Genomic DNA, 24,421 nt, shown 5'->3' on the forward strand with positions numbered 1-24,421 from the left:
TCTAATGCCAGCTTTTACCAGATTCAAATACAATGCCACCCAGCTTGACCAAATATATCTGAACCCTTAACTAAGAGATAAACAATGGATCAGCAGACAGAATGGCCAGCTACTCCTCTGCACTTCCTGAACAACAATACATTACTTTGGTATATCCACACCCCTCAAAGCCCTGAGCTAATGGCAGAGAGAACTACTGCAGTTACTTCCTGTGTCGTAGCTACTTCCTGTTAAAAAGGGTTCCGGATGATAGGAACTTCCTGTCTGAAGTTGCGAGACAGAGTGGCATGGAGGAGGCTGGGGACTTACAGGGGACTTCCTTAACAACTAGGGGGTTAGGATTTGGTAAAAAGGCTATATATTATCTCACTGACTGGTCTGGTGATAATTTTCTCCTCTTAACCTCTGCGAGTACAGAGCTGTCAACTTACCAAAATGTGTTTTTAAGAGCATGGATGGAGCAAAAACACATCAAAGAAATATACAGTTTACACAAAACGTTACTCCAATATATTGCCTGTCATGCGTCAGCCAACTCACTACAACAGAGGATGGCCCTGTTGGCATTAGAATGAATAGGCTGCAAAAGAAAACAGAGACACCGAAAGAACCACGTAATAGAGGATCAACCAGTTGGACCAGTTCACAAGTGAAATACTAATATAGAGCTTGTTTGCAGGTAGGAGCCTCATTTGTTCAAACTGCAGTAAGTATTAAGGGCAATCTTTCCTTTACCTGCATTATTTTCAAGACAAAGGAAGGAAATTCCCACATGGTTTCAGGTTGGGGCCATTCAATCTGCCTGCAACACAGCCAGAGTCAAGCACCACAAACGGTGATCTCATCTCCTCAAAATGTGTGACCCAGGCCTGGAGACCTCCCCTATAGCTTGGGGATACACGGATACACACACACACACACACACTTTCCATCACTGTGACCTGATCAGCTTTCAGGACCAAATAAAATCAGTTTGTTAAAGTAATTTTGGTAAACTTATCTAAAAATAACATTCTACACACAATATATAGTGCCTTGACTGGAACTTGTCAGGAAGGAGGTGGACTATTTGTGTGGAGAGAAACTGCAGGGAACATAATTTCAGAGGAGTTATTGCTTCCTCTGTAAAGTGATTGTTGTTTCATGTCAGCCATCTTATGAGCGTGCAGCAAAACCTGGCGAGTGTTGTCAAAACAGAATCTCTTCACATAAACTAACTAGGAGGGTTTCTTAGTGCATAAAAATGTGGAAAAACAATAAAAGCAACTGCGTCTACGTATGCAAATTTAGATGCAATAATGCGGCCAAGGGGAAATGTACAGCTGTTCAATAGCAGATGGAGTCCAACCTCCACTTCCTCCACTGACCAGACCAGCAAAGACTGAACCAGTCTCTCTGTCTGCCCCTGTAACCACAGCTCTGAACAGGGCTAACACACGTGCACACAATGCATTCTGGAAGTGAACTGCAGAGAGGCAGTGTGTCTGCCAAAGGGACCAGAACTCTGCTGATGGAGGGGAAAATCTCTGCATCCCGCCACCGCCCCCCCCGCCATTCCCTCAATCAGCCGTCCGGAACCAAACACTCTGACAGACTGACACACATCAAGGGACCAACGCTGCACTTCTTCAAATGCATCTGAAAGAAGCAGCAGTTCTGTGAGTGAAGGCTCCAGACTTACTGAGTCAGAGGGTCTGGACAGAGACCTGACAGTTGATGGATGGATACACTGTGCCTGCAAGTTAGTGTGGCTGCCCACATTTTATTATTGCTAGTAAAGCTCAAACCAATGACTTGTTGGCAATTATCTCTGTTTCATTTGTTCTATTCCACAGTATTGTGTGCTTCTCTCACAGATCAGAGGGGTTTTACTTTTAAGCACCGTGTTGTACTGAATAAACCACATTCCACATAGAGCTTTTCTGGCTAAAAGGTTTATTTTTAGCCACACCACTGCAAAATAAAACTAAAAAATATGTAGAGGAGATTTACTTCCAGATCCGGGCTGAGTAATTAGTTCCTCACACCAAGGAGGGCTATTAAACTGAAACTGAAGTTCTGGGATTTCTGTTTTTTGTCTATATGACATTCAGGTGATTGTGCGGAGATAGGGGCCTTACCAGTCTGACATTTACTTTGCAGCCTCAGGGAGATCTTTTTTCATCTCCAGTGCTTCTATACATCTCAAATCACAAACAAACATTCAGATTACATCGCTGACAGGAAGCCACCCTATTAGGGGTCACTCAGCACACCATATCACACTCACACCATTACGATTAATTCAGCAGAGCCAGCAGTCTAATATAAAATGTGTAATAGAAAATATACATTATAAGTTAGGAATATAGATAATTTTGAGGTTAAACTTCCAGTCATGGGGGCCTACACTACACAAGAGTACAATGTGAGACGACAGTCATAATGAACCATTGCTTATAAGACAACATGAGAGTGGGAGTGATGTGAATGCTGAAAATGACTTCACAATCATAACCCTGCTTGAGGTCTAACCAGAGGTAAATTCTTCCATATGTGAAAGTGGATGAGACCCCGTTTCTCATTACAGAGATGAAGAATAAACAAATCGAAGTCAACTCTGTTCTTTGCCACGTAGCTTGGGGATTAAACTCCAGCAAAAACAATACTGTGTAAAAACCTACCTTTCATGATGCAACCATTTTTTTGTTAAACAATGTAAGCACTAACAGATGTCACTTGTCTGCATGCATTTGTATGTGCCTCTTGTCACCAAACACAGAGAGCTGCAGTCTGCCCTTGAGCCCTTGCTATTTAACTGTCTGCAACATAAAAGATACCCTGAGCAGCCTTACAGACGGAAGCCTTCACTCACTGGTTACACCTCATGCAGTATCTGTTTCTAAATGTCTGTTAGCATACAAAGTTATTTACTCTTCCTTTTTAGTTGACAAAAAAAAAAAAAAAAAAAAAAAAACACAGACAAGTTAAAATGACAAAAATGAATAAATAAGTATGTCTTAAACTGGTTCACTAACAGTCTGAAAATTTAATTGTGAATATAAATGCATGAGTGAAGAAAGATGTGTGTTCTGGCAGTTATTCACTCTAGTTAATCAGACAACTAAGCAAGGGAGATGCTCTATTGTCTGTGTTCATATGACTCAGTGGAACAGACTGCTGGTCAGTCTGTCCATCCAGAGTCAGGCCTGAACACTGCGCACCATTAGATTAGATTAGCCCTTGTTGTCTCCCTTAGGAGAAATTTGTCTTGGGAACACGGTTGACGTAGCAGCACACATGTACAATTTGACTACAGTTTCTATGAAGCATCCCACACAGATGTACTGTATAAACATCAGAACATATACGCCAAGAATACTGTAAGATACCCTACACAAATATATTGCACAGGTGCCATATACAAAAATATTGCTCCCTGCAAATAAATATTGCACGTATGCCCTACAGAAAAATACTGCACGTATGCCCTACAAATAAATATTGCTCAGATGCCCTACAGAAAAATACTGCACGTATGCCCTACAAATAAATATTGCTCAGATGCCCTACAGAAAAATACTGCATGTATGCCCTACAAATAAATATTGCTCAGATGCCCTACAGAAAAATACTGCACAGACGCCCTACACCAAAATACTGCACAGACGCCCTACACCAAAATACTGCACAGACGCCCTACACCAAAATACTGCACAGACGCCCTACACCAAAATACTGCACAGACGCCCTACACCAAAATACTGCACAGACGCCCTACACCAAAATACTGCACAGACGCCCTACACCAAAATACTGCACAGACGCCCTACACCAAAATACTGCACAGACGCCCTACACCAAAATACTGCACAGACGCCCTACACCAAAATACTGCACAGACGCCCTACACCAAAATACTGCACAGACGCCCTACACCAAAATACTGCACAGACGCCCTACACCAAAATACTGCACAGACGCCCTACACCAAAATACTGCACAGACGCCCTACACCAAAATACTGCACACATGCCCTACACCAAAATACTGCACACATGCCCTGCACAAAAAATACTGCACAGATCCCCTACACCAAAATACTGCACAGATGCCCTGCACAAAAAATACTGCACAGATGCCCTGCACAAAAAATACTGCACAGATGCCCTGCACAAAAAATACTGCACAGATGCCCTACACCAAAATACTGCACAGATGCCGTGCACAAAAATACTGCTCAGATGCCCTGCACAAAAATACTGCTCAGATGCCCTGCACAAAAATACTGCTCAGATGCCCTGCACAAAAATACTGCTCAGATGCCCTGCACCAAAATATTACACAGATGCCCTACATAAAAATACTGCAGATGCCCTGCACAAAAATACTACACAGATGCCCTACACCAAAATATTGCACATCATAATTTATTGACATATTCTCCACTAGCTATCAAAATCAGTAACTTAAAGCTTTCTGTAGCTTTAGTTTTGGTTTATTCTGTCCTGTAAGCAGTTACAGAGAGAAAGTCAGTACAAGCATCGAAGTTCTCAGAGAGCAGAAAGCAGGAAGAGAAGCACAATCACCTGACCGAAACGGCAACATAGAAATACCAGCTGTTGGTCAACAACAGATCCAAATTTAATTCATGTTGTTCATAGAGGTAAAGTCAAAACCAGAAACCATTATGTTACACAACCAGTTACCAAAACAGACCAAGATTAGCAGCTGCATTTCACACATAATCAGAAACATCAGTGCTCCAAAGTAGGAAGAGATAGAAAACCAACAAACAGCCCTATCTTGTCTAGATTCCCACAGCATTTTCAAAGGCAAGGGGCCACGTGAAGAGTTAATAACGCAACTTAACTTCCCATCCTCTTTTTCATTTCTTCTTTCTGAGTAGACCAAAGTATTTTACAGTGTACTCGGACTACCATATGTCCCATTAGCTCAGCCTACGCACAAGTGCAATTGACTCACAGCCTGAAAATACATTTACTCACTGCTGTATGGGATCTGATACTTTCATGGGATGTTTTATCATTCATAACCACTGAACTAGGGATAATTATTGTCCCATAAAACAATGTCAATATATAACTTCAGTGTATTTTGCATTCTCTGACTGCCTGTGTGTGTTGTGCGTGTGCGCTTTTACATGCCAAAGCAACATGTTGAGTCACTTTTGAGGAAGTACTGTCATTGCTGGATGTGACTTAATCAAAATGGCAATGTACTTCACACTTGACTCACTGACAGGTGACACACATCTTACCTCCAGGACTGGCCCAGCTCCCAGTATGGTCCTCTCCACCCCACTGGCATAGCCCTTCTGGCTGAGCGCAGTCAGACAGTGGATCAGGAAGTTGGTACTCTGGGTCTTGCCTGAGCCACTTTCCCCAGAGATGACGATGCATTGGTTGACCCTCTTCCTGAGCATAGCATAGTAGGCCACATCTGCGATAGCAAAAATATGAGGCTCCAGTTTGCCCAGCTGGTGGTTCTCGTACATCTTGACGTACTTAGGGTTGTAGATGGGAAGGAACTTGAAAGGGTTGATGGCGATGAGGATGCTGCCTGCATAGGTGTAGATCTTTTTCTTGTAAAAGCGTGTGCGCAGGTTGTTTAATATGCTGTCCTCATTGAGGACAGGGAGGTTACAGAGGTCTGCAAAGTTGTCCTGTGGAGGGGGAAGGAAGCCTCTGGCGGCTAGCCGCAGTGCCTCTTGCTCCTTAGATACAGGGGGGAGGTGGACATAACGGATAGAACCATCATGGTTCCTCTCCTGGATTAGGGAAAGGACAAGAAAAAAACTTTTGCATTTACTGCTGAAATTGAAATCTTTCTGAGACAGTATAATCTGGGTTATATTCTAGGTGTGAATTTCCTTAAAGTGGTGAAAGTTGTAAGGGCAGGCCCAAAAGGCATTAACCTCACATGTGTTCCTGTTACACATTGAGAAGGGTGAAAAGATATTGGGAAACATTTTGCATGTGGCTAATTCGCCTTACTTTGTTGATTTACCTTTTCCAACATTAGTGTGTAATTTGTTATCTAGGTAGGATGACTGCTCGTGTTTGTTTCTCACTGAAAATGGCAGCAAAGAGGACAAGAGAGCACAATGCAATAGTCAGACAGTGGGGGGACTTCTGTCAGTGGTCCACATCCACTGAGTCTGAGTGCAAGGTGAACGGTGTACTGTCAACTCTACCTGTAGTAAGAAGTAAAAGCCAAGGCTCTGAGGATGTTGCTCCTGGGCTTTCCGAGGCCACAGCAAAAACCTCTGTGCTGGCAAGTCTCCCGCCTCTAGCACCCACTCTTCCCCGCCACATTCCTTCACCTCTGCGAGCACATACTTGCGGCCAGGGTCCAGCCCCAGTGCCGTGGCAGCATCCGAGATCACTGAGTCTGCTGTAGCATCCTTCTGCACTCTGATGAGTAGAATTGCACAAAAGTCTGATTAGTGTTGGGTTATAGTAGTTCCTCTACATATTAAATACAAAAAAAAAAAAAAAAAAAAATACTTCAACAACATCACAGTTAAACACAAACTGTTGATGCTGCTTACACATTTTCTAGCCACAATGCTGTGGCACACTTACCTAAGGTTGCAGCAGGTGGTGGGCTGGGCAGCCAACCGTGGGTAGATCTGGAGCAGGTATGAGCGGCCATCGTGATTGTTAGGGCTAGCTGGCCCACCTCCCCCTCCTCCTCCACCTGCGTTCGTTGCCATAGTGGCAGCGCCATCTCTGACACTCATCCTGAGCCAGGGGGAGTGGCCTCAGCATGCCGCACCCACTGCTTTCCTCTCACCGTGCAGCACCTGAAAAAGACAGGTTGATTGATCAGTGACAGTTATTTTCACTTTTATACAACCGCTGGTGTAATGCCAGTAGAAACAGAGTAAGACAGCCCAGATAGTGAGCAGTTTCTAATACAAAGCATTGCAGCTCTGAGCAAGCATTTGAAAATGGTTTAAAGCGAAATTTAAAACAGAACAGTTTATTTTCCAACAAAGTCCTGAAACCACATGGAGAGCTCATCCTTGGTAAATGACCCTCGGGACATAATGTAACTCTGCTACAGAGGTGTGTCTTGGATTAGCCTAGAAAAGAGGCCCATGCATGTAAATGTAACAGTTTGATAGGACACAGCCCTTATAAATGAGCAACAGATCATCTGTGAGGCCCGTGTCCTATCAAGTTATTTACTTGCCTAGACCTCTTTCTTTGTAATCAGCGATTTATCCTAAAAATATGTTAAAACTCAACATTAAAATTTGGAGTTAAGTAAACAGAGACTTTTAAACCTTAAAAATTGCTCTTTTCTTAAATGATATCCAAACAGACACTGTGACAAGTGCCCAAAGGGCAAAATTTACTAAAAATCAAAATGTGAAGCATGTATTAGGGAAATAGTTGCAACACAATGTAATGCACTTAACAAAGATTAAGGTAAAGTTCAAGATATTTAGTCTGACAGCAAGCCAACGGTATAATACAGTGAATGTAAAAAAAAAAAAAAAAATACAACTTCAGTCATCACAGTAGGTTAAACAAAATTAAACTGTGGCTCCATTTCAACAAAATAGAAGAAAAATATTTGTATTGCTCTAGAAAATATGTGAGCCTGGGTAAAGGGCTCAGACATGTGCATCAGCAGTGGCAATGACTCAAATTTAATAACACAGCAGTGCATTGTTATCACATCACATGTAAAAAGCTTTGCCACTGAATCTTTACCGTAAGTTGCAGCTGCAGGCGCTGCACAGAAATTAAACCCTTCCGCTCACTGATAGCAACCAAGACACAAAAACAGAAAACATTTGGGGTAAACCACAAATGGCGTAATGCCTGCACACTATTCACTCTCACAGACAAGACACCTACAGTGAACGTAGAACATGGTGATGGCAGGATAACGTGTTTAGCAACTCAACTCCCTATCCACATAACTCCATTTTTTCTGCCTGGCAAGGTCCCAACACCAAAAGGTAGAGTAAGTAGTGGTTTGTTCAGTCCTTAAAACAGATATCCCTGATTTCCTGGGAGAGGTGAAGCTGACTTGAAGATGTATCTGGGTCTTTTAAGAACTAAACCACAATAAACGACGGAGGGACAGCAAACTTCTACCTGATGAATTACATGACTGGTTTCTGGTGACGTGACAAATATGTGCTACATGGTCTTGTGATCTTATTTCAAAAGAAAGCTAAACTTTAAATACCAATCTATAACTCATCCGTACACACATGGCTATCTGCAACCTGTGCATAGAAGACAGACAATAGTTAGGTTAATCTAGGGTTGTTATCACGATAACAAATTCCATATCCAATTCGATATTGATAATTACCATACATTATTTTAAAAAAAGTTTAAAAGCTGATTTTTGCTTCTGAGTAAAAGTTGAAGAAACCAGATGGTTAATTGTGGTTTTAATATATTCTTTATGGTCAGAACATGACAAACACTTGCAGAAAAATGGATCTCTTAACATATCTGAGGTAAAACATTCAAAACAATTATGATAACAAACAAAATAAATATCTTAATAGAAAAATAAAGTACTAATTTGTTTGTGATTCAAATTAATTAAATCAAATATTTTTTGAACATTTGTTATGTTTTTATTGAAGAAATTATATTAGAGAGATTATATTGCGATAATTAGCATTGCTTTATTGTCCAATTCTAGGTTCATCCATGTATGAATAGCAGTTTTCCACATCTACTGTGTAGTGGTAGAGTCAGTATAAAATCATGTACAGCCAAAGCGTCATTGTAATTAGCACTCAAATCACACTAAGGTCACACTGCAGGTTCACTTCACCCCACACACCCAAATTACTCACTAACTTTACATCATCAGCGTTGAACAGAAAGCCTGGCCAACATTACCGATTCATTTAAAGGCAACCCTTTAAAGTAGGTATTTCAGGAGTGATTCAGTGCAGCATCCAGCTAGACCACAGCCAAAAGAAATGTGATCCAGGTTAAAGTTGTCTGTAACAAATCTGAATGCAGAACAGTGATCTATAGTTGAGTGTGAATCACACAGACAGCAGCTGGGTAAAGTTCTGTCTAATGATGGATCATGTAGCGATCAGTAATGCATGCTGTGTAAACTCTAAGTTCCCCTCAGGGAAACCATAACCTGGTTTAAATCACTGTAAGGCAAGCAGACTGCACTGCTTTGGTAACCTGATCCCGGGCCAGTTTATCACTTTTATCATTAGAGCGGAGACAGTTTATTTTCTCAACCTGAAAAATAAGAAATGTTATAGTCTGAGATATGCCCCAAAAAAGCAGGCTGAGGGAAGAGAGGCTCTCACAGATGTTTGCATGCATTATGAAATCAAGTTCTCCATTCCTCCATTACAAGGTTTGTTTTTGCTGAAAGTTTCCAATGACCGATATAACCAGTTGTGCTCTGTGGATTTAACATGAATAATACAGACATTCTACTAAGTAGCCACCTCTGCTTAATCAACAAGGACATTAAACTAAACCACATAGTACTGCTAGTATATGGTTGGTTATATCTACCCATTAATCTGGAGTTGCTTTCACAGATTCTTTGTTCAAGCATGTTTCAGATACCTTTTCTTTTTGCTTCAACGACACATGAGCAAGTTCTGTTCATGTTTCCGTTTGTACATATTAATAAAAAGCAATAATAGGAATCTGTTTAATACATGCAAAAAGACAAAGATCACTACATATTATAATGGACCAGAAACAAAACTGCATCAACAACTCTGGAATCATTTAGGTCACAGTAGACAATTAGAGGGAAAATAGAGAAACTTGAGACTCATGAGCTTGCCTTTGCCAGGCTAGCTGACCACAGTCCCAAAAACATGCAAGCCTGTAAAATGCCAAGGCATGCAAAACTACATTTAGACCACAAAAGACAGCATCATCATTATCCTCCATCATGGGCCCTGTCTGCTGTGGCTTTGGAAAGCCTAGGGCTCCTGAGCTGCAAGTTTCAAACGAGCAAACATAAAGCTTCAGTATCTATGTGTAAGACATAAATCATTTCATTGTGACATCGAGAAAACTGAACAAAGAAAAAGAGCGGAAGGCAGAAGGAGACAGAGAGAGAGAGATACAGGTAAACATCTAAAAAAGTGAGACAGAAAAGAGAGAAGTCCCTGGGGACAATCAAAGGAGACAGAGGCTTTGAGATAATACAGCTTCCTCCCTGCGGAGGAGATCCTTTGCAAGGATGCCCAGCATTCCAAGATAAGTCCTCGGGTTGTCTGCTTTGCGTAAGCTTAGCCTGGCACTTTAGCTGCTTACTGAGGGTTGATGGGAAGACACTGCTTACAGTGGGCAGGAGGAGGCAAACTAGGAAGCTTTATTTTATTTATTTTTTAAATAGGGCTGGGCTATATGGCCAAAAATGTTATCATGATAAAAACATTTCATACCATGCGATACTGATAATTATACCGATAAATGTTAAATCATTATTTCTTTCAAGTTGATTTTTGCTCTTGAGTAAAACTGAAGAAACCAGATGGTTAATTGTGTGGTTAAACTATTCCTTATGGTCAGAATGTGGACACTTGATGTCAAACAGTGGATCACTTAACAAATCTGAGGTAGAACATATAAAAAAAAATCTGATTAGTAAATCTTTTTTCAGTCCCTTTTCCTCAACAAAATAAATATCTTAACAGAAAAATTAAGTGCTGATTTGTCTGTGATTCAGATTAATTAAATCAAACATTTATTGACGATATATATTGAACATTTGTTATATTGTTACTGGGGAAAATTATATTGCAATAATTATCATTATTGATTTATTGCCCAGCCCTATTTTAAAAAGGTACCACTCATCCCAACTGGACTCACCTTATCCCAACTAACCCCTCATTATCCAGTCATGGAGAATAGGCTTGCGGTACATTAATTCCACTGTATTCACCAGAAAGATTTTTTTAAAAAGGGTTGGCCTACACACGGAAATGTTACTGAGCTGGTTTATCAACACAACAGAAACTGAGCCAAGTACAATCAACAGAAACATCACTTACTGAAAAATAAGATTTCTAGTCAGGCTTTATATTTTTACATTTTTAAGATTAAGCTCCTGCCCTGACTTCCAATCCTCTGTTGCAGGGGAACCATTAGATAAAATTAAACACTGAAAGTTACGGCCCGTTTTATATGCTGTAATTCTGACAAGCATAATTTTTAAAGAGAAAGAGTGTACAAAAAACACTGACTGTGTTGTGTGTTGCATGTACACAGGAAGAATAAAGAACAGTAAATACCCATCTGGCAAACTGGAAGGAGAAAAGAAAAATAGCTGCATAAAACAAGCACTTCAGTTGTAATGAAGTTGGACTTGGTAACAAGAGGGAGTTGTTTGACAGTCACATGCAAATGGGAAATAAGCCAACCAGGTCTTACTAACATTCTCTCAACTCCCACTCCTACTGTCTTCTTCATCCACCTTCAAAGAAACAGCATAAAAGGTTCCACCCAAACAAGAAGGAAGAGGAGGAGTAGTAGTAAGTCTGCAGTGCCAATTAGTGGAAAGAGGAAAAGAAATATTTTGCCTTTATATGGCCAGTTGTTGTAGAGTTTATGATCTCACTTAGAGATGTGTGAAAGCCTTGAGTGTTAGGCTCTTAGTCTTTGCTACAGACAGTACATTTTGTTCCTAATGGACCTCCCAAGACTGGAACCCACTCATATATACAGACTGTATAAACAGTCAGTCAGTGCTGAGACACCACTGACTATGATCTTGCAGGAAGTGAATGACCCAGTGACACATAGAGGGTGAACAAACTTCAGCTGGAATAGATTGTATTTGTCTATGTTAACTCTCTTTCTCACACCCGTCTCTCCCTGGCTATATGCCTCACACTCTAGTGCACACGTGTACACAGGAAGTTGAACAAAAAGGAAGCAAGTTACGGTGTCAGCAGTGTGTGACCAAAGGTATGGTGACTTCCAGCATTCCCCTTCAGCATCACAGGAGGACATCCTATAAATCTCATGAGTCAGGGCTACAAGCAGCGCCTTATCATGGACGTAAGTAGTCCCGACATGACAATGACATTTATGGGACCCAGTAGGATGTTAGTCAAGTCAATCACTATGATCTTTTCAAATACTGCAAAGCTAAGCAAAACTTTGAATACCTCCATGGTTTGTTTACATTTCCACCAACATTGATGTACACCATCTTTGGATGGCGACGTGTAATTCTTCTTTTTGGTTTAAAAAGTAATTTGAAACGTACTAATCTTAACTTAACCCTAAATGATGAGAAGATATAGTAAGTATTCATCTACATAATCTGCATAACATTTACCTAAATGTAAAACTATTTGGCAGACAGGACAGGTAATAGATAACTTGCGATAAATTATAAAATACCTCAAACAAGAAATCAATAAGTCGATCAGCTGAAAATTTCTCTGCAACTAAATTTCCAATGGGAGGATTTGCTGCATTTCTTTGCTCTATGTAATTGTGGACTGATATCTTTGTCTTATGAAATGCTAGAAGATGGCATACTGAGCTTTAGGAAATTGTAAGGGGAATGTTTAACAGTTTTCTGACATTTTAAAGACAAATCAATTCATTGATTATTTGAGAAAAAAAACATGAGAGAAAAAATCTGATAAATCAAATGAAATATGTTTAGTAGAATATACTAGTAAAGTGTCTTGCTCAAGGACAAGACACTGTAGACAACGAGAGCGGGAAACTGAACCACCAACCCCTGTGATTAATGTCAACCTGCTCAACTATCTGAGCCACAGCCATGCAGAGAAATCATTCAAAGATCAATCCAAACCCAAAACAATTAATACAAATATTTTCTAAAAACATGTCAGACAAATATATCAAGAACAAATTGTGCCAATAGAACTAGAGTCAGGAGGCTCCCTGTACAATAAAAACCATAAGATATATAAGTCATAGTTTAACACAAACAACAAACTGAGGAAAAAAAGGTTTTCAACAGTTTGCGGAGGTGTGTAGTACTAGGTGAGTCCTTGTAAGAGCTATTTTAACAGCAACAGCACTTCTAATTTAATTGAATATATTGTCATGACCAAAAGAAAACTATGTCCTGGAGGACCCAGCCCTAACAAGTAAATGCAAGGCTACATTCCTCATCATGAGTGTTGTAGACATTTCTGGATCTGAGTCACAAAGGATGAGCAAGTTAGGTGTAATTGTGACTACGTAGTAACAAAGGATGCGTCAGGGTAATCACCACTTTCATGCAAAAATCTAGGCTACATGATTGACTCCTTCGTGAAGCAATCAAGATGCTGGACAGACAGAAAAATTACTATATAGGTTATCAATATTTTCTTTCCACACATAATTTCACAATTTTACTTGTTTTTTTGATAACTTGTTCCAAGGCTTTGTTGAAGCCATTTCTTTTTCATTAATAAACTGTTCCATCTGCCAATTTTTTGATAATTCTGATATCGTTGGAAATCTTTTGACCTTGACTAGAATTGAAATAATGCTCTGTGGATTTAAACCGTGCTTGGCGCAACAACATGTGTTTGTAATGATGGACGCGCCAAGGTTTGGTGGGGTTGACTAGGCTAACCAATTGGACATCTGCACTCAAGTTAAATGTAATGATTTTGTTGTACACTGAATTTCAAAAATTTCAAAATCACCAGGTCCAAATACATCCCTTCCAGATTTCATCTGTGTGGCTGGCTACAACGCTGTAAACCAAGCTCCTTTCCTCTCCCTCCAGGGAAAGTGGAGCTGGGGCCACTGAAGTATCCATCACCACTACAACTCCCTCCGCATGACCTAATGGAGATGAGAGGGGCTGGCTTTTTGCCAGAGCAGGCTGTATTGTCCTTTGGGCACAAAGACAGACAGAAGCAAGGGAAGTACAGATTCACTCGATGTGTGTCTGTTTGTGTGTGCTCCCCGTGGCTTTTGGCTTGTGTGTATGTGTTCTCTGAAGGATTCATAAATACATTCAGGACTTGTGTGAGTGAGAGAGAGAGAGATTTCTCTCATTGCTGCTGAGTGGTGGTAAATCAGCCTCACAGTTGAGGCTCTATAGGAAATGCAGATGCACCCAAAATGGCTGTGAATGGATCAGAGCCCTCCCACTAGAGCCATGCGGCCTATTCAAAGATGCAGCCTTTTGTTTAAAAAAGGGACTGAAACCTCAATCAGGGAATTAACTCATCCAGCAGGCACCAACTGGGCTTAATAAGACAAACACAGATAGAGAGAGAACTATGAAGAGAGAGTGAAGGAAAAGGGAAGAAAAGGGGCACTAAAAGCTCCTCTCCTCCCCCCTGTCTTTAAGTCAGCTCCCAGGCTGGCCAGCCACGAACAATAAAACCAGAGCTGAGGAGCATCTGCTGCCTCCGTTTAAAGAAGAGGATAAAGGAGAGAGGAGCCGCAGGGATCCAGTCTTTGACTTGTTGATATTACCCTACTCATTCAATATGGAGCCCAAGCTCATGGTCAAAATCCTCTTCTCTGCCAAAAGTAAGCTGCTAGAAAAAAAAGAAAAGAGCATGGAGTGCGGACAAAGACATCACAGATGATACATTTAAGCCAAACTGCACAGTGGCTTGAGACCGATATATATATATATATATACACACATACACACACTTCAATGACCACTAGTTTTTGCCAAACCACAACTAAACTCTGTGGCAGACAGCTGCCATAGCCAGCTGTCTGTCACAATAACTTACCACAACTGTGATGGACAATGCTAATCAATTACAACACAGTAGTCTGAGTGCACTCCATTGATCTGTCACTGCCAATATCATGTATCTGACTTAAGTATTGACAAGCTGAAGCGGGCTGCTGTTCATTTGACATCCCTCGGAGGTAAGTATGACCCCGTATCACACGCAGATCATTCCAAGTCAAGCGAGAGGCGCAAACATCAACAGCTGGGGGCTATAAACACACACTGGATAACCTAGTTTAAAAATCAAACCTGAAGTCACTCCTCCAAAGTCTCCACACGTCAGCCTGCTGTTGCTTGAGGCAATCCAACATTAGTTTTAGCCACAGCTTTATGAACTCCTACTTTATGTACATTTCACAGCAGGTCAGTAATCTAAGAGGCCCGGGTATAGCCTTACACTACTCCCCTGTGTCTCGCCACCCGTCTGCCTCAGCTGTGACGCTGTATTTTAACTGCTTCCTTAACTGTTCTAACCCCTTCTCCCTCCATCTCTCCTGTCATACCACTGTCTTTTACAAAATCTCCCCCAGTGTCCCCCTTTAAACCTCCCGCTGGTCACCCCCTTCTGCTCCCCACCACCTAACATTTGGCACTGCTACTTTAACTCAGTCCAGATGCAAAGTCACAGAGAGGAGAATGGAGGAGGACCTCAGTGGTGAGGGAACGTTGCTTACTATAAAAAAAAACGATGTCTTGGTATTTCTGGTTTACACATACTGCCCCTTTTCTGTTCTGGCATCCAGTCAATCAGACCTGAGGGCAAGCCCAGTGAGCAGAGTAGAAAGGATGAAACACAAATTATTAGAACTGCTTTGTATTTAACCAAATCACTCAAAATGTGCTGCAACAGAGCACAGTGAAGCTCACATGTACATATAAATGCAAATCCTCCTCAAATAATAATATACCAGCCTTGAACGTCTGCCTTACACAGACTCAAGTCCCAAAGGGTCTTTCATCCAGAGGTTAAGAGTGGGATGAGACGATGCACAGAAATCAAGATGGTGTTGAGAAATATGTTTTCAATCAGTGTGATGAGCTGAAACTCTAGATCCAAAGCAGCAGCATCCACATGAAATACACCAGACCAGTCAGGCCATAGCATTTCTGACTTAATGCAACCCAGAAGGCTCTACTGAGTCTGATTGGCTGTTTTGGGACTCCACGCTGGTTGGTGGTGACAGGAGATTCCGGAGAGTTTTCCGGACCAGTCATCTCAGCCATGTTGGACTAATAGACTAGTTTGGTGCAGCTGTGGACAAATACAGTACAATGATGACATGTGGGGGGTTCTTTCTTCTGTGCTAGTGAGGAAGCTGAAAGGTATTACGGGAACTTTCTATCCCCCAAATTCAGACATAAACGTTTAGTCAATTTATCGATGAGTTGATCGTCGGAAAGTTAATCAGTCACAATTTTAATAACCGATTCAATTGTTTGTCATTCAGTCTTTAGGAAAAAATACAAAAACTCTATTGGTTCTACTTCTGTGGTAGTAAACTAAACGACAGATCGATTGTTCAACCGTAATCAACAAATAATAAAAAATGTTATTTGCAGCCTTATCTCAACAGTTCCTGGTTGAGATGGACTGGTTTTTACAAATAGAAAGGATCTGGTGAGATTTTATCTGGGGAGCAATGACATTTGCAAGGAAGTTGTTTTATGCCTTTTACCTGAGCTCATAACAATGATTTTGTGTTTGATTATTTTATAGATAAATGGGCATTATTAGGGAAAATTCTGCTTTTCATTTACCATTTTGTTTGTATAGAAGTATCAAAACCACCTCAAGATAGATGTTTCAGCATGAAGCATCAAGAAGACCACTCTAAATAAACGCAAACATTTGCACACAATTTAAATCAGGTGCGTATGAGGTAAAATGTGGCTGCTCAGGATGGTCTTCCAGTACGGAAACACTTCCTCCCCACTCAGCATGATGAACCACACGCACAAACACACACAAACATACAGTACATCGTCTGGAGATGTGGGGCAGCTGCAGGCCGAAATCAGGAAGAGGAGAAAAGGAAGCGTAGGGAAGGAGGCAGACAGAGAGGATTATTGTACACGCTCACCCATGTGGGCTACCCTGCTCTAAAAACACTTCCCAAACACATGACTCCATTGTAGTACCAGAATAGTCACTGCACCAAGTTCATACTTATCTAAAATCCCTTACCCCTGCCCCCAGTTACATATGCCACGCACACACATTCTTTATTCCTTATTTATTAAGGAAACAAATAGTTCTGACAGCACAGTAAAATGCCAAAATCTTGATCTGAAAACCGCTTCCGTTTTCCGAAAGCATACATCACAAGTAGCAGGAAGAAACTGAGATTTAACCAAGCTAACAGAAACTAAAGCCTCTGCTCTCTCTGCTATGGGACTATGTTTTAGTGTGGGTGGCTCACAGCAGTGCCAAAACTATGCCCTACCAACTGGAAAACACCTCAGTGTTAGTAATATTTTATACATGCCTTGACCTCAGTTTGAACTTAAAAAAACGTGGTCAGGAAGCAGCAGGAGTGCTAAAAAAGAGCTTGTAATGACGAATGTGTAATGAAGGGGAGTAACAAAGGGGAGAAAAAGCATAATCTCAGACATTATGCAGCAGATTATATGTGGTGCAGCTAGTACAATCTATTAAACATATTCCCTGTGGTGTGTCCTGATGATGTTTGGGTGGTCTGGCAGATTCACACACCAGCGTGCGGATGATAAGCATCTTAGAAAGGATAATGTCGTTCTAACATCTAGGCCTAGGGCGATCTTCTTCTAAATCTACCCGGCTACATTATTTTAAAAGAAGTGGGCTGGGCAGTAACAGTCGGAAAGAACAAAAATGATGCCGTGCAAGGTCATATGCCTTGAAAAAAAAAAAATAAAAAGTAAAAAAAGTACGGATCACATCATGTCTCTCAACACTCCTTATTCCCCCACCTGGGCCAGACATGCTGAATGATTTCTGTCAGATGAAATGTAACTTACATATGGAGCCATTCATCAGTGACCAGACTGTAAAAATAGAGCAAAAACAAACAGAACAGAGGATAACCCAGCCAATGTGGAGCACACAGCCAAGGCCTACTGTTCCTGCTCCATCTCACTCTCCTTCTACCCTCAGCTCGTCTCTTTCTTTCCAATTCTTTCCCCATCTGTGCCTCCCATGTCTGTACTCTTCTCAGCTTTGCCTTTTCTCTTTCACTTCTCTTGACACTTTCCACAGCCCTTATGGCATCCAGTGGTAAGACTGAGCTGTCGTTAGGAGACTAGGACAGAGAGACACATACATACAATATGTTGCTTTTTGTTTTCCAAAGAAGATCAAGCCTTGTCATATAGTACACCAAGTCTAACAATTTCTAGGCTATGTTTACATATACACAAATAACCTGATCAAACCATAATCAAGGCAATATGCAAGTAAAGTAGAATAAACACCATACCCATCTGTGGACCCAACACTGATCCACCTCCGCCATTTTCATCCGTAACACACTAGCTTGCTTCTGCCCTGGCAGATAAGTATAATGGGAATGGTTTGTCACCTCTACCGCCTTGCCTGGCTGAGATTGTTCATTTCTTCCTCAATTCATTTTAAAGACAGAGAAGAGTGAGTAGAAGAGGATTTTGGCGGACTAAGTAGTAGATTAGGTACCTTTTCATTTCCTTTATAGTCTTAGGACTTCAGGTTCATTCTTAAATCTCTTTTACCCTCTGTAGTCTCCACAACGTGTGCGAATGTGGGTTGTTTTAATAAGTACACACAAAAAGACATCATAACAATGTCCTTGGTCATTACCCAGCCATATGCAAGGTGTATATTCATGTCCACCTTATAGGCAGGAATTCATGTTTTTCAGAATGTACATTAGATACTATAATCAATACTTTATGTGCACTAAAAACAACCCAAACTACTTATATCAATTGGAAAAAAGTCAGTTACACATGACTATAGTGAAAGATAAAGCAGGAGAGATGAGGTAGATGATGTTTTTTTTGTATGTGCTTGTTGGAGGCAGTGTTCAGACAACAAAAAAGTACAATTAAGTCCAATGTAGCCTACAACAATGGACCATAAAATTCTCTTATTGCTAGTTTCTGTCAGTTTCCTACAACTGGAAAAACTGACAGATGTTATTGTGATAGACATTTAGGTAAATAATATTGATATACACACAAACACACACACACACATACACTCAAGACAGTATATCTGCCTGGCCCTTCATAGCTATGCCTAATGGTCCAAATATGACAGTCACTCTCAGAACTGGCTTATGGTGCAGAGTAACAGCAAACAAATTGTGCCTCAGGGTGTGCCCTCTCTCTGCCCATAATACAGACCTAAGGGACAGGATCAGTGACCACAGAGAGGATGGAGGGGGAGGTTACAGCACTCACCACAGACATCAACTAGTCAGTCAATCTGTATCCATCCACACACACACGCACACACAAACACAACAGTCTCCTTCCTGAGGGTGACCACTGCAGGTGAGGGGGCAGGGAGTGAGTGACAGAACGGCTTCAACTCAATGTGTGAAATGTGAAATCTGAGATACAAGCACAGACTGGATTTATTTTGCAAAAGAGTGCATGCATTGTTCACCGGTAGAGATGCTGATGCATGAAATATACTACACTTCAACAGACAATGTAGTTTATTGAGAAACAAACGGTGGACTTGTGCAAAAGATGTCAAACTATTGTGGACAGTTAAACTATTTTGTGTGTTTTTGTAGCTGTAATGTTTTTGTTTGTTTGCAGCCTGTGGGGCTGCCACTCAGTTTTGGCTGACAAGCTGCAGGCTCTCACTGGGAGATCTCCAACCACAGGAGCCTCTGCCGGATTTAAAGCCCGGGAAGTAACTTATATATTCTCATGTCAAAAAAGTATAACTATCCCTTCAACATGAATAGCCAGAGTCAAAAAGCTGAAATCCTTTTGAAAAATAAGGCTGCTGAACTGCATGTAGCACAACTGTTAAAGAGGGGGATTGCTCACTCTCATACATTTGAATTAGATAAGACATGTAATGTAAACACTGTGGAGGGTTACTACCCAAAAAAAGAAGACCAATAAAGATGCCACCACATGTAGATTTCAACCTAAATGCCATATGAAATCAGTGTGCTCAAGCTGCCCGAAAGTGGTTAAAATATGTCCTCCATGACGTTGACAGACCACTTTTTTAGTTGTATATTTTGGTTAAAACTTTTGCTTGGCTTATAACTGTGCCTATAATAAGAATCTAAACAGGCAGATTTGGCATAATCATAGTCACGCTTTGATCCCAATCATCTTGAGTAATGAAGTGACTAGCAAAGAATAAGGCACAACAAATAAATGCACTGTAAGTAGGCCATCGCTAAACAGTCAGTCTGCCTTTTTCCTCACTTATACCCTATCATTACAGCTGGGTCTATTTATGAAGCCCATAAATTCAGCTTGCCACATTGAAAGAGCCAAGTTACCAAGGAGTTTGAGGAATTGATGACTTTAAAACCTCACCACTCTCCCTCCCTTTACCTCTCCTTGTCTACTCACACAAACTTCCTTGCTCACTCCCTAACTTTCTTTTGCTTACCATACTACCATTTGCTCTCCATCTGGTCCAGTCCCTACAAAATACAGGTCACTGCAAATCTTTACCGAGTGAACAGGTAACACAGCCGGGAATCTTCCAGTTTCTTCCCCATCGCAGCTTTTCAAAACAGCTGTCAACATCCAAGATGAGAAGATATAGAGATGACGCTCTTTTAATGGCTGAGTGATATAAGATCTTAGATTGTGCTCTCCTCAAGCTTTCATACTAGCAGCTGAACCAAACCACAGGTTTACAAAAGGCAGAATGACACCTAACCCAGCCCTGCCTTTTGTTCTTGACTGGGGGCTTCATTACAGAAACTTCCCAAGGCTGAAATCTTCAGTTCAGGATGACATTTAGGATTTTTGGTATTACAGAAACATCTTATCTTAGGATAGGAATTTAGCTATTACAGAAGCGTCCTAACTGCAGGATGGCATAGACAATGTTCTAAATTCAATATAACTAACAAACTCTTACATACTATATAACTAACATGGGGGAACAAACAACATGAACGCCAAAATCTTATGATTGAAAGGCTACTCAAACTGCATGATGGTGCTTGAAGTTTCCCGACCATGTAATAATGGCTACTTTTTAACATTTGAATTTGATTGATATGCTACATCCATTCAAATCTTTATCCTGGCACTGGGCCATAATTTGGAGGAAAACCAAAAAAGGTGAGGTTTCCTCTCCTCCACCGGCATGATTAATGCCTCTGACTCATTGCTAAAAGTGAGTGGCAGTCCCATGTATGTTGGTTACACAGTTACAGGCCTTACAGGACGATTGTGGATTGAAGAATCGAGTTAAAATTTCTAGTTAGGATTTCTTAAGTAAGAGCCAAGGTCTGAGAAAGAATAGGATACAGCCATGAGTTTAGGAATTGCTTCTGTAATAGGAAGATAGGGTTAGGGTTAGGGGTTAGCGTTAAGGTTTCTTTCCTTGAAAGTTAAGTTAAGTTAAGATAGGACGAACAAAAAGCTAAAATGTCTTTGTAATGAGGCTCCAGTAGTGTACAGACATTTTGGTGATGAGCACACAGGTAATAGAAACACAAGCTTCTACATGTCTGACTTCGTTGGCAATCAGCCCCTTCAGTTCAGTATACCTAATGTAGTAACAAACATATTGACACTTGGTCAACACATGCTTCACATTAGTACACACAATAGCAATAGCACACAAGTATATACAGCATAACAAAAAATGTTGCTTTCCTCCTAAGGTCACACACAAATAAATGATTACCTGAAACAAATTTTTTTTGGATCAATTCAGCCACTTTAAGAACATACCGTTGATCCAAGGATAGGAAGTGTGCTACACATGCCTCAAGATAGGCGAGTAAGCTGGTCTATCTGACCTACTGAGATTGTTCTGCAGAGCCATGGGACTGCAGGTGTCTGCGTCATTCATGGGCAGCGTACATCATCTTGGCCCAGTACACCAACTGCACATAGGGACAAAGCATTCTGCTAAGGGACTTAATTAAATAACTCTGCTGCCACAGCACACCATAGCGCGACCTGTTCTTTTGTCCTTGTTCTGTCAGAGACAAGATCGGCCTAATAACTGAAATAACATTAAATAGGGTTGTGATACAAACCCTACATCTTTGCTATGTTATGTGCTATGTTGCTACTATGTTATGTTATCATAATCATTTAACATAAGAGAAAGTCAACCAACCTTGCACAATCTGCAGGCTTTATGTCTAGTACCAAACAGCAGGCTGAAACTAGACTAAAACACTAGTGTGGTGGGCATTAACGACATATAGCATATCTACAGCCACCAATTTCCCACACTAATCACGATTCATCTAACAGTAGCGAGAAACAAAATAGTTTCCAAGCAAAACTGAAACCCCCGACACATGTGACCCTGAAAAGACCCAAGATAAGGTAGACACTAGATAGGTGTTGACAGATCCACTGCAGCCTCCACAGTGTTGCTTTCACTATCTACAATGCAAAAAACAGCCCTCACACCTCTAACATCATCAGCTAAAAACAAAAAAAGCTCATATGTAGCTAACCACAAGACAAGACAAAATTCAATTTCACATGCCATCAGTGTAAAAATAAGCTAATGCAATTTCCTCACCATTCTTCGCTCACCACTTCATCACTGTTGCCTTTAAAAAAAAAAAAATAAAACGTTTACATTTTTATAAATAATCTTGCTGGCTGCAGCATCACAGCAAAGAGCAACTTGCCCGATAGGTTTTAGGAAGTATTAGGAAACAACTTTGAGGTTCCTCTAGTGTGGTTCCGTCTGACAATCCAGAACAGCTACAGACCTACATTTATTAAAAACATTAGCATAGTACCATTTGCAGGTCACTACCTCTACAGATAAAACCAACAACTTGGAGGACTGTTAAAAACACACAATGCTCAGCTGAGATAAGATTTATAGTGTTATCTATGACGAAATTAATATTTAACAACAGACAAGGTATGACTTAGAGGCTGAAAAAACTGTAATATAAGTGAATATGAAAGCTGAGTCTGAGAAAAACCTTAAATCTCTCCTCTGAGAAATGTCGGCACAGCTATGATTGAGGCAATTATCTTTTCATCCGCAGTTTCACACAATTGCATCCGCCAGGATGTGTAGGCCAATTACAACTCAAGGCTGAGCAGGAGATGTAATTGGTCTTCCTTCCCCCACCCCCCTCTTATCCTCAACCACTGTCAGCTCTGCAGTGGGGTTTGCAGAGTACCAACCATTAGCAGGGGGCCATATGGCCCTTTTCTTTCAAAGAGCCATTCTGTGGATTGCATTGAGTGTTTAGAAGCACTTAAAGGAGGTATGGGATAAAATTGGCTGTACTGCAACATTACTTGGGGAAGGGGATTGGTGTTTGCAATAATTTGAGGCTATTGGGACAGGTATGTTAAGTGGTAAAAAAAACAACAACAAATTTTCCTAAATATTAGAGCTATAGTTCAGATGTCATTCACACATGTTTAGAAGGCATTATGTGTTCATATCAGAATAATATCCATAGTCAGTTACATCCCATCTCATCCTTTTACCATTTCTAAGAAGGTGCTAGGTTTGAAGGAACCATTTTAATAAATGTAGATTTGACTTGAGCTTTCTCTGAGGGATTGGGATGTTAATTAGATTTTGAATTTGACAGATGGAGACTTTGATTGGATTGATATGTGATGCACAGCACAGTGTGCTTGGCAGGCCCCTACACCACCAGTGGGTTTAGAGATGCTGCGCACACACCCACCACACATTCACACGCCTCCTGTAGATGTCACTCGCATTTATATTCCATGCAGAAGCTTTGTAGTAGAACTGTTATGTGCTTTTTTGAATGCAAAAACATCTTGTGAAAAAACTGACTGTTTTGTTGTGTTTAGTTGTATAATTATTTATACATTTGTGGTAAAGAAATTACTTGTTATTGTCAATGTTCTTGTTGATTATCATTAGAAGAGAAATAAACCCAAAGCAAAAAATATATAATAATTAAAATACCTTTTAAAACAGTAATTTGCTCTGAAACCTACACTCAAACTGAAATTAAAATAAAAATGTTTTTTTTGTAGTTCCACCCACTACCGATTCCCCACCTAACTGTTTTGCCGTTTCCCACTTCTTAGTCTGATATTGTATTTCAAGCCATTCATGAAGGCCTGGGTCACAATATGTGCACGAGCTGCTTGTGTGACAGAAGGAAATGTAAATACCTTATTTTATCATGAGGAAATTACTTGTCAGGTGTTCAGACCAAAGTAAATCATAGAAATTGAAAGAGGGAAATGGAATGGAGAGGGAGAGGAACTTCCAAGTGAAGTGCATATGTGCGTAATTTTAGTGTTCCTATGTGTGATTACTTTTTTCCACCACCCAGACATTAGTCATGTAGCGAGAGCATGGTCCTTCAGCTTGTGTGGAATATTTTGTTAAGGTTGGCCAATGTGCTCCTATATAGAAGAACCAGCTACAAAATGTTTACAGCAATGCGTTATTAGTTATTATTTGATTCTGAATAAATTTACCATGCCATTATATTAATTAACACGGGGAAACATCTTCACAAATGTCATGATATTGATT

The 24,421-nt window shown here is 40.6% G+C and overlaps 2 protein-coding genes across 6 annotated transcripts in view; one reads left to right on the forward strand and one right to left on the reverse strand.

Moving 5' to 3' along the window:
• The window catches only part of faf1 (Fas (TNFRSF6) associated factor 1), a 1,021,784-nt gene that overhangs the window by 84,606 nt on the left and 912,757 nt on the right, over positions 1-24,421 (forward strand). The gene's annotated exons all lie outside the window — the stretch shown is intronic.
• LOC123970646 (unconventional myosin-IXb) overlaps positions 1-24,421 on the reverse strand; it is a 56,155-nt gene that overhangs the window by 30,094 nt on the left and 1,640 nt on the right. For 4 of the 5 annotated variants that reach the window (XM_046048809.1, XM_046048811.1, XM_046048812.1 and 1 more), the window contains exons 2-4: positions 6,588-6,808; positions 6,197-6,416; positions 5,261-5,770 (exon numbers count right to left, since the gene is read on the reverse strand). In XM_046048809.1, the coding sequence (XP_045904765.1) occupies positions 5,261-5,770; positions 6,197-6,416; positions 6,588-6,745 (888 nt within the window). In that variant the 5' untranslated portion in view covers positions 6,746-6,808. Of the gene's footprint in view, positions 1-5,260; positions 5,771-6,196; positions 6,417-6,587; positions 6,809-22,444; positions 22,476-24,421 lie in introns of all 5 variants that reach the window. The other variant, XM_046048810.1, reaches the window with a different exon arrangement.

Source organism: Micropterus dolomieu, linkage group LG05 (assembly GCF_021292245.1).
Source record: "Micropterus dolomieu isolate WLL.071019.BEF.003 ecotype Adirondacks linkage group LG05, ASM2129224v1, whole genome shotgun sequence".
NCBI classification, from domain to species: domain Eukaryota; kingdom Metazoa; phylum Chordata; class Actinopteri; order Centrarchiformes; family Centrarchidae; genus Micropterus; species Micropterus dolomieu.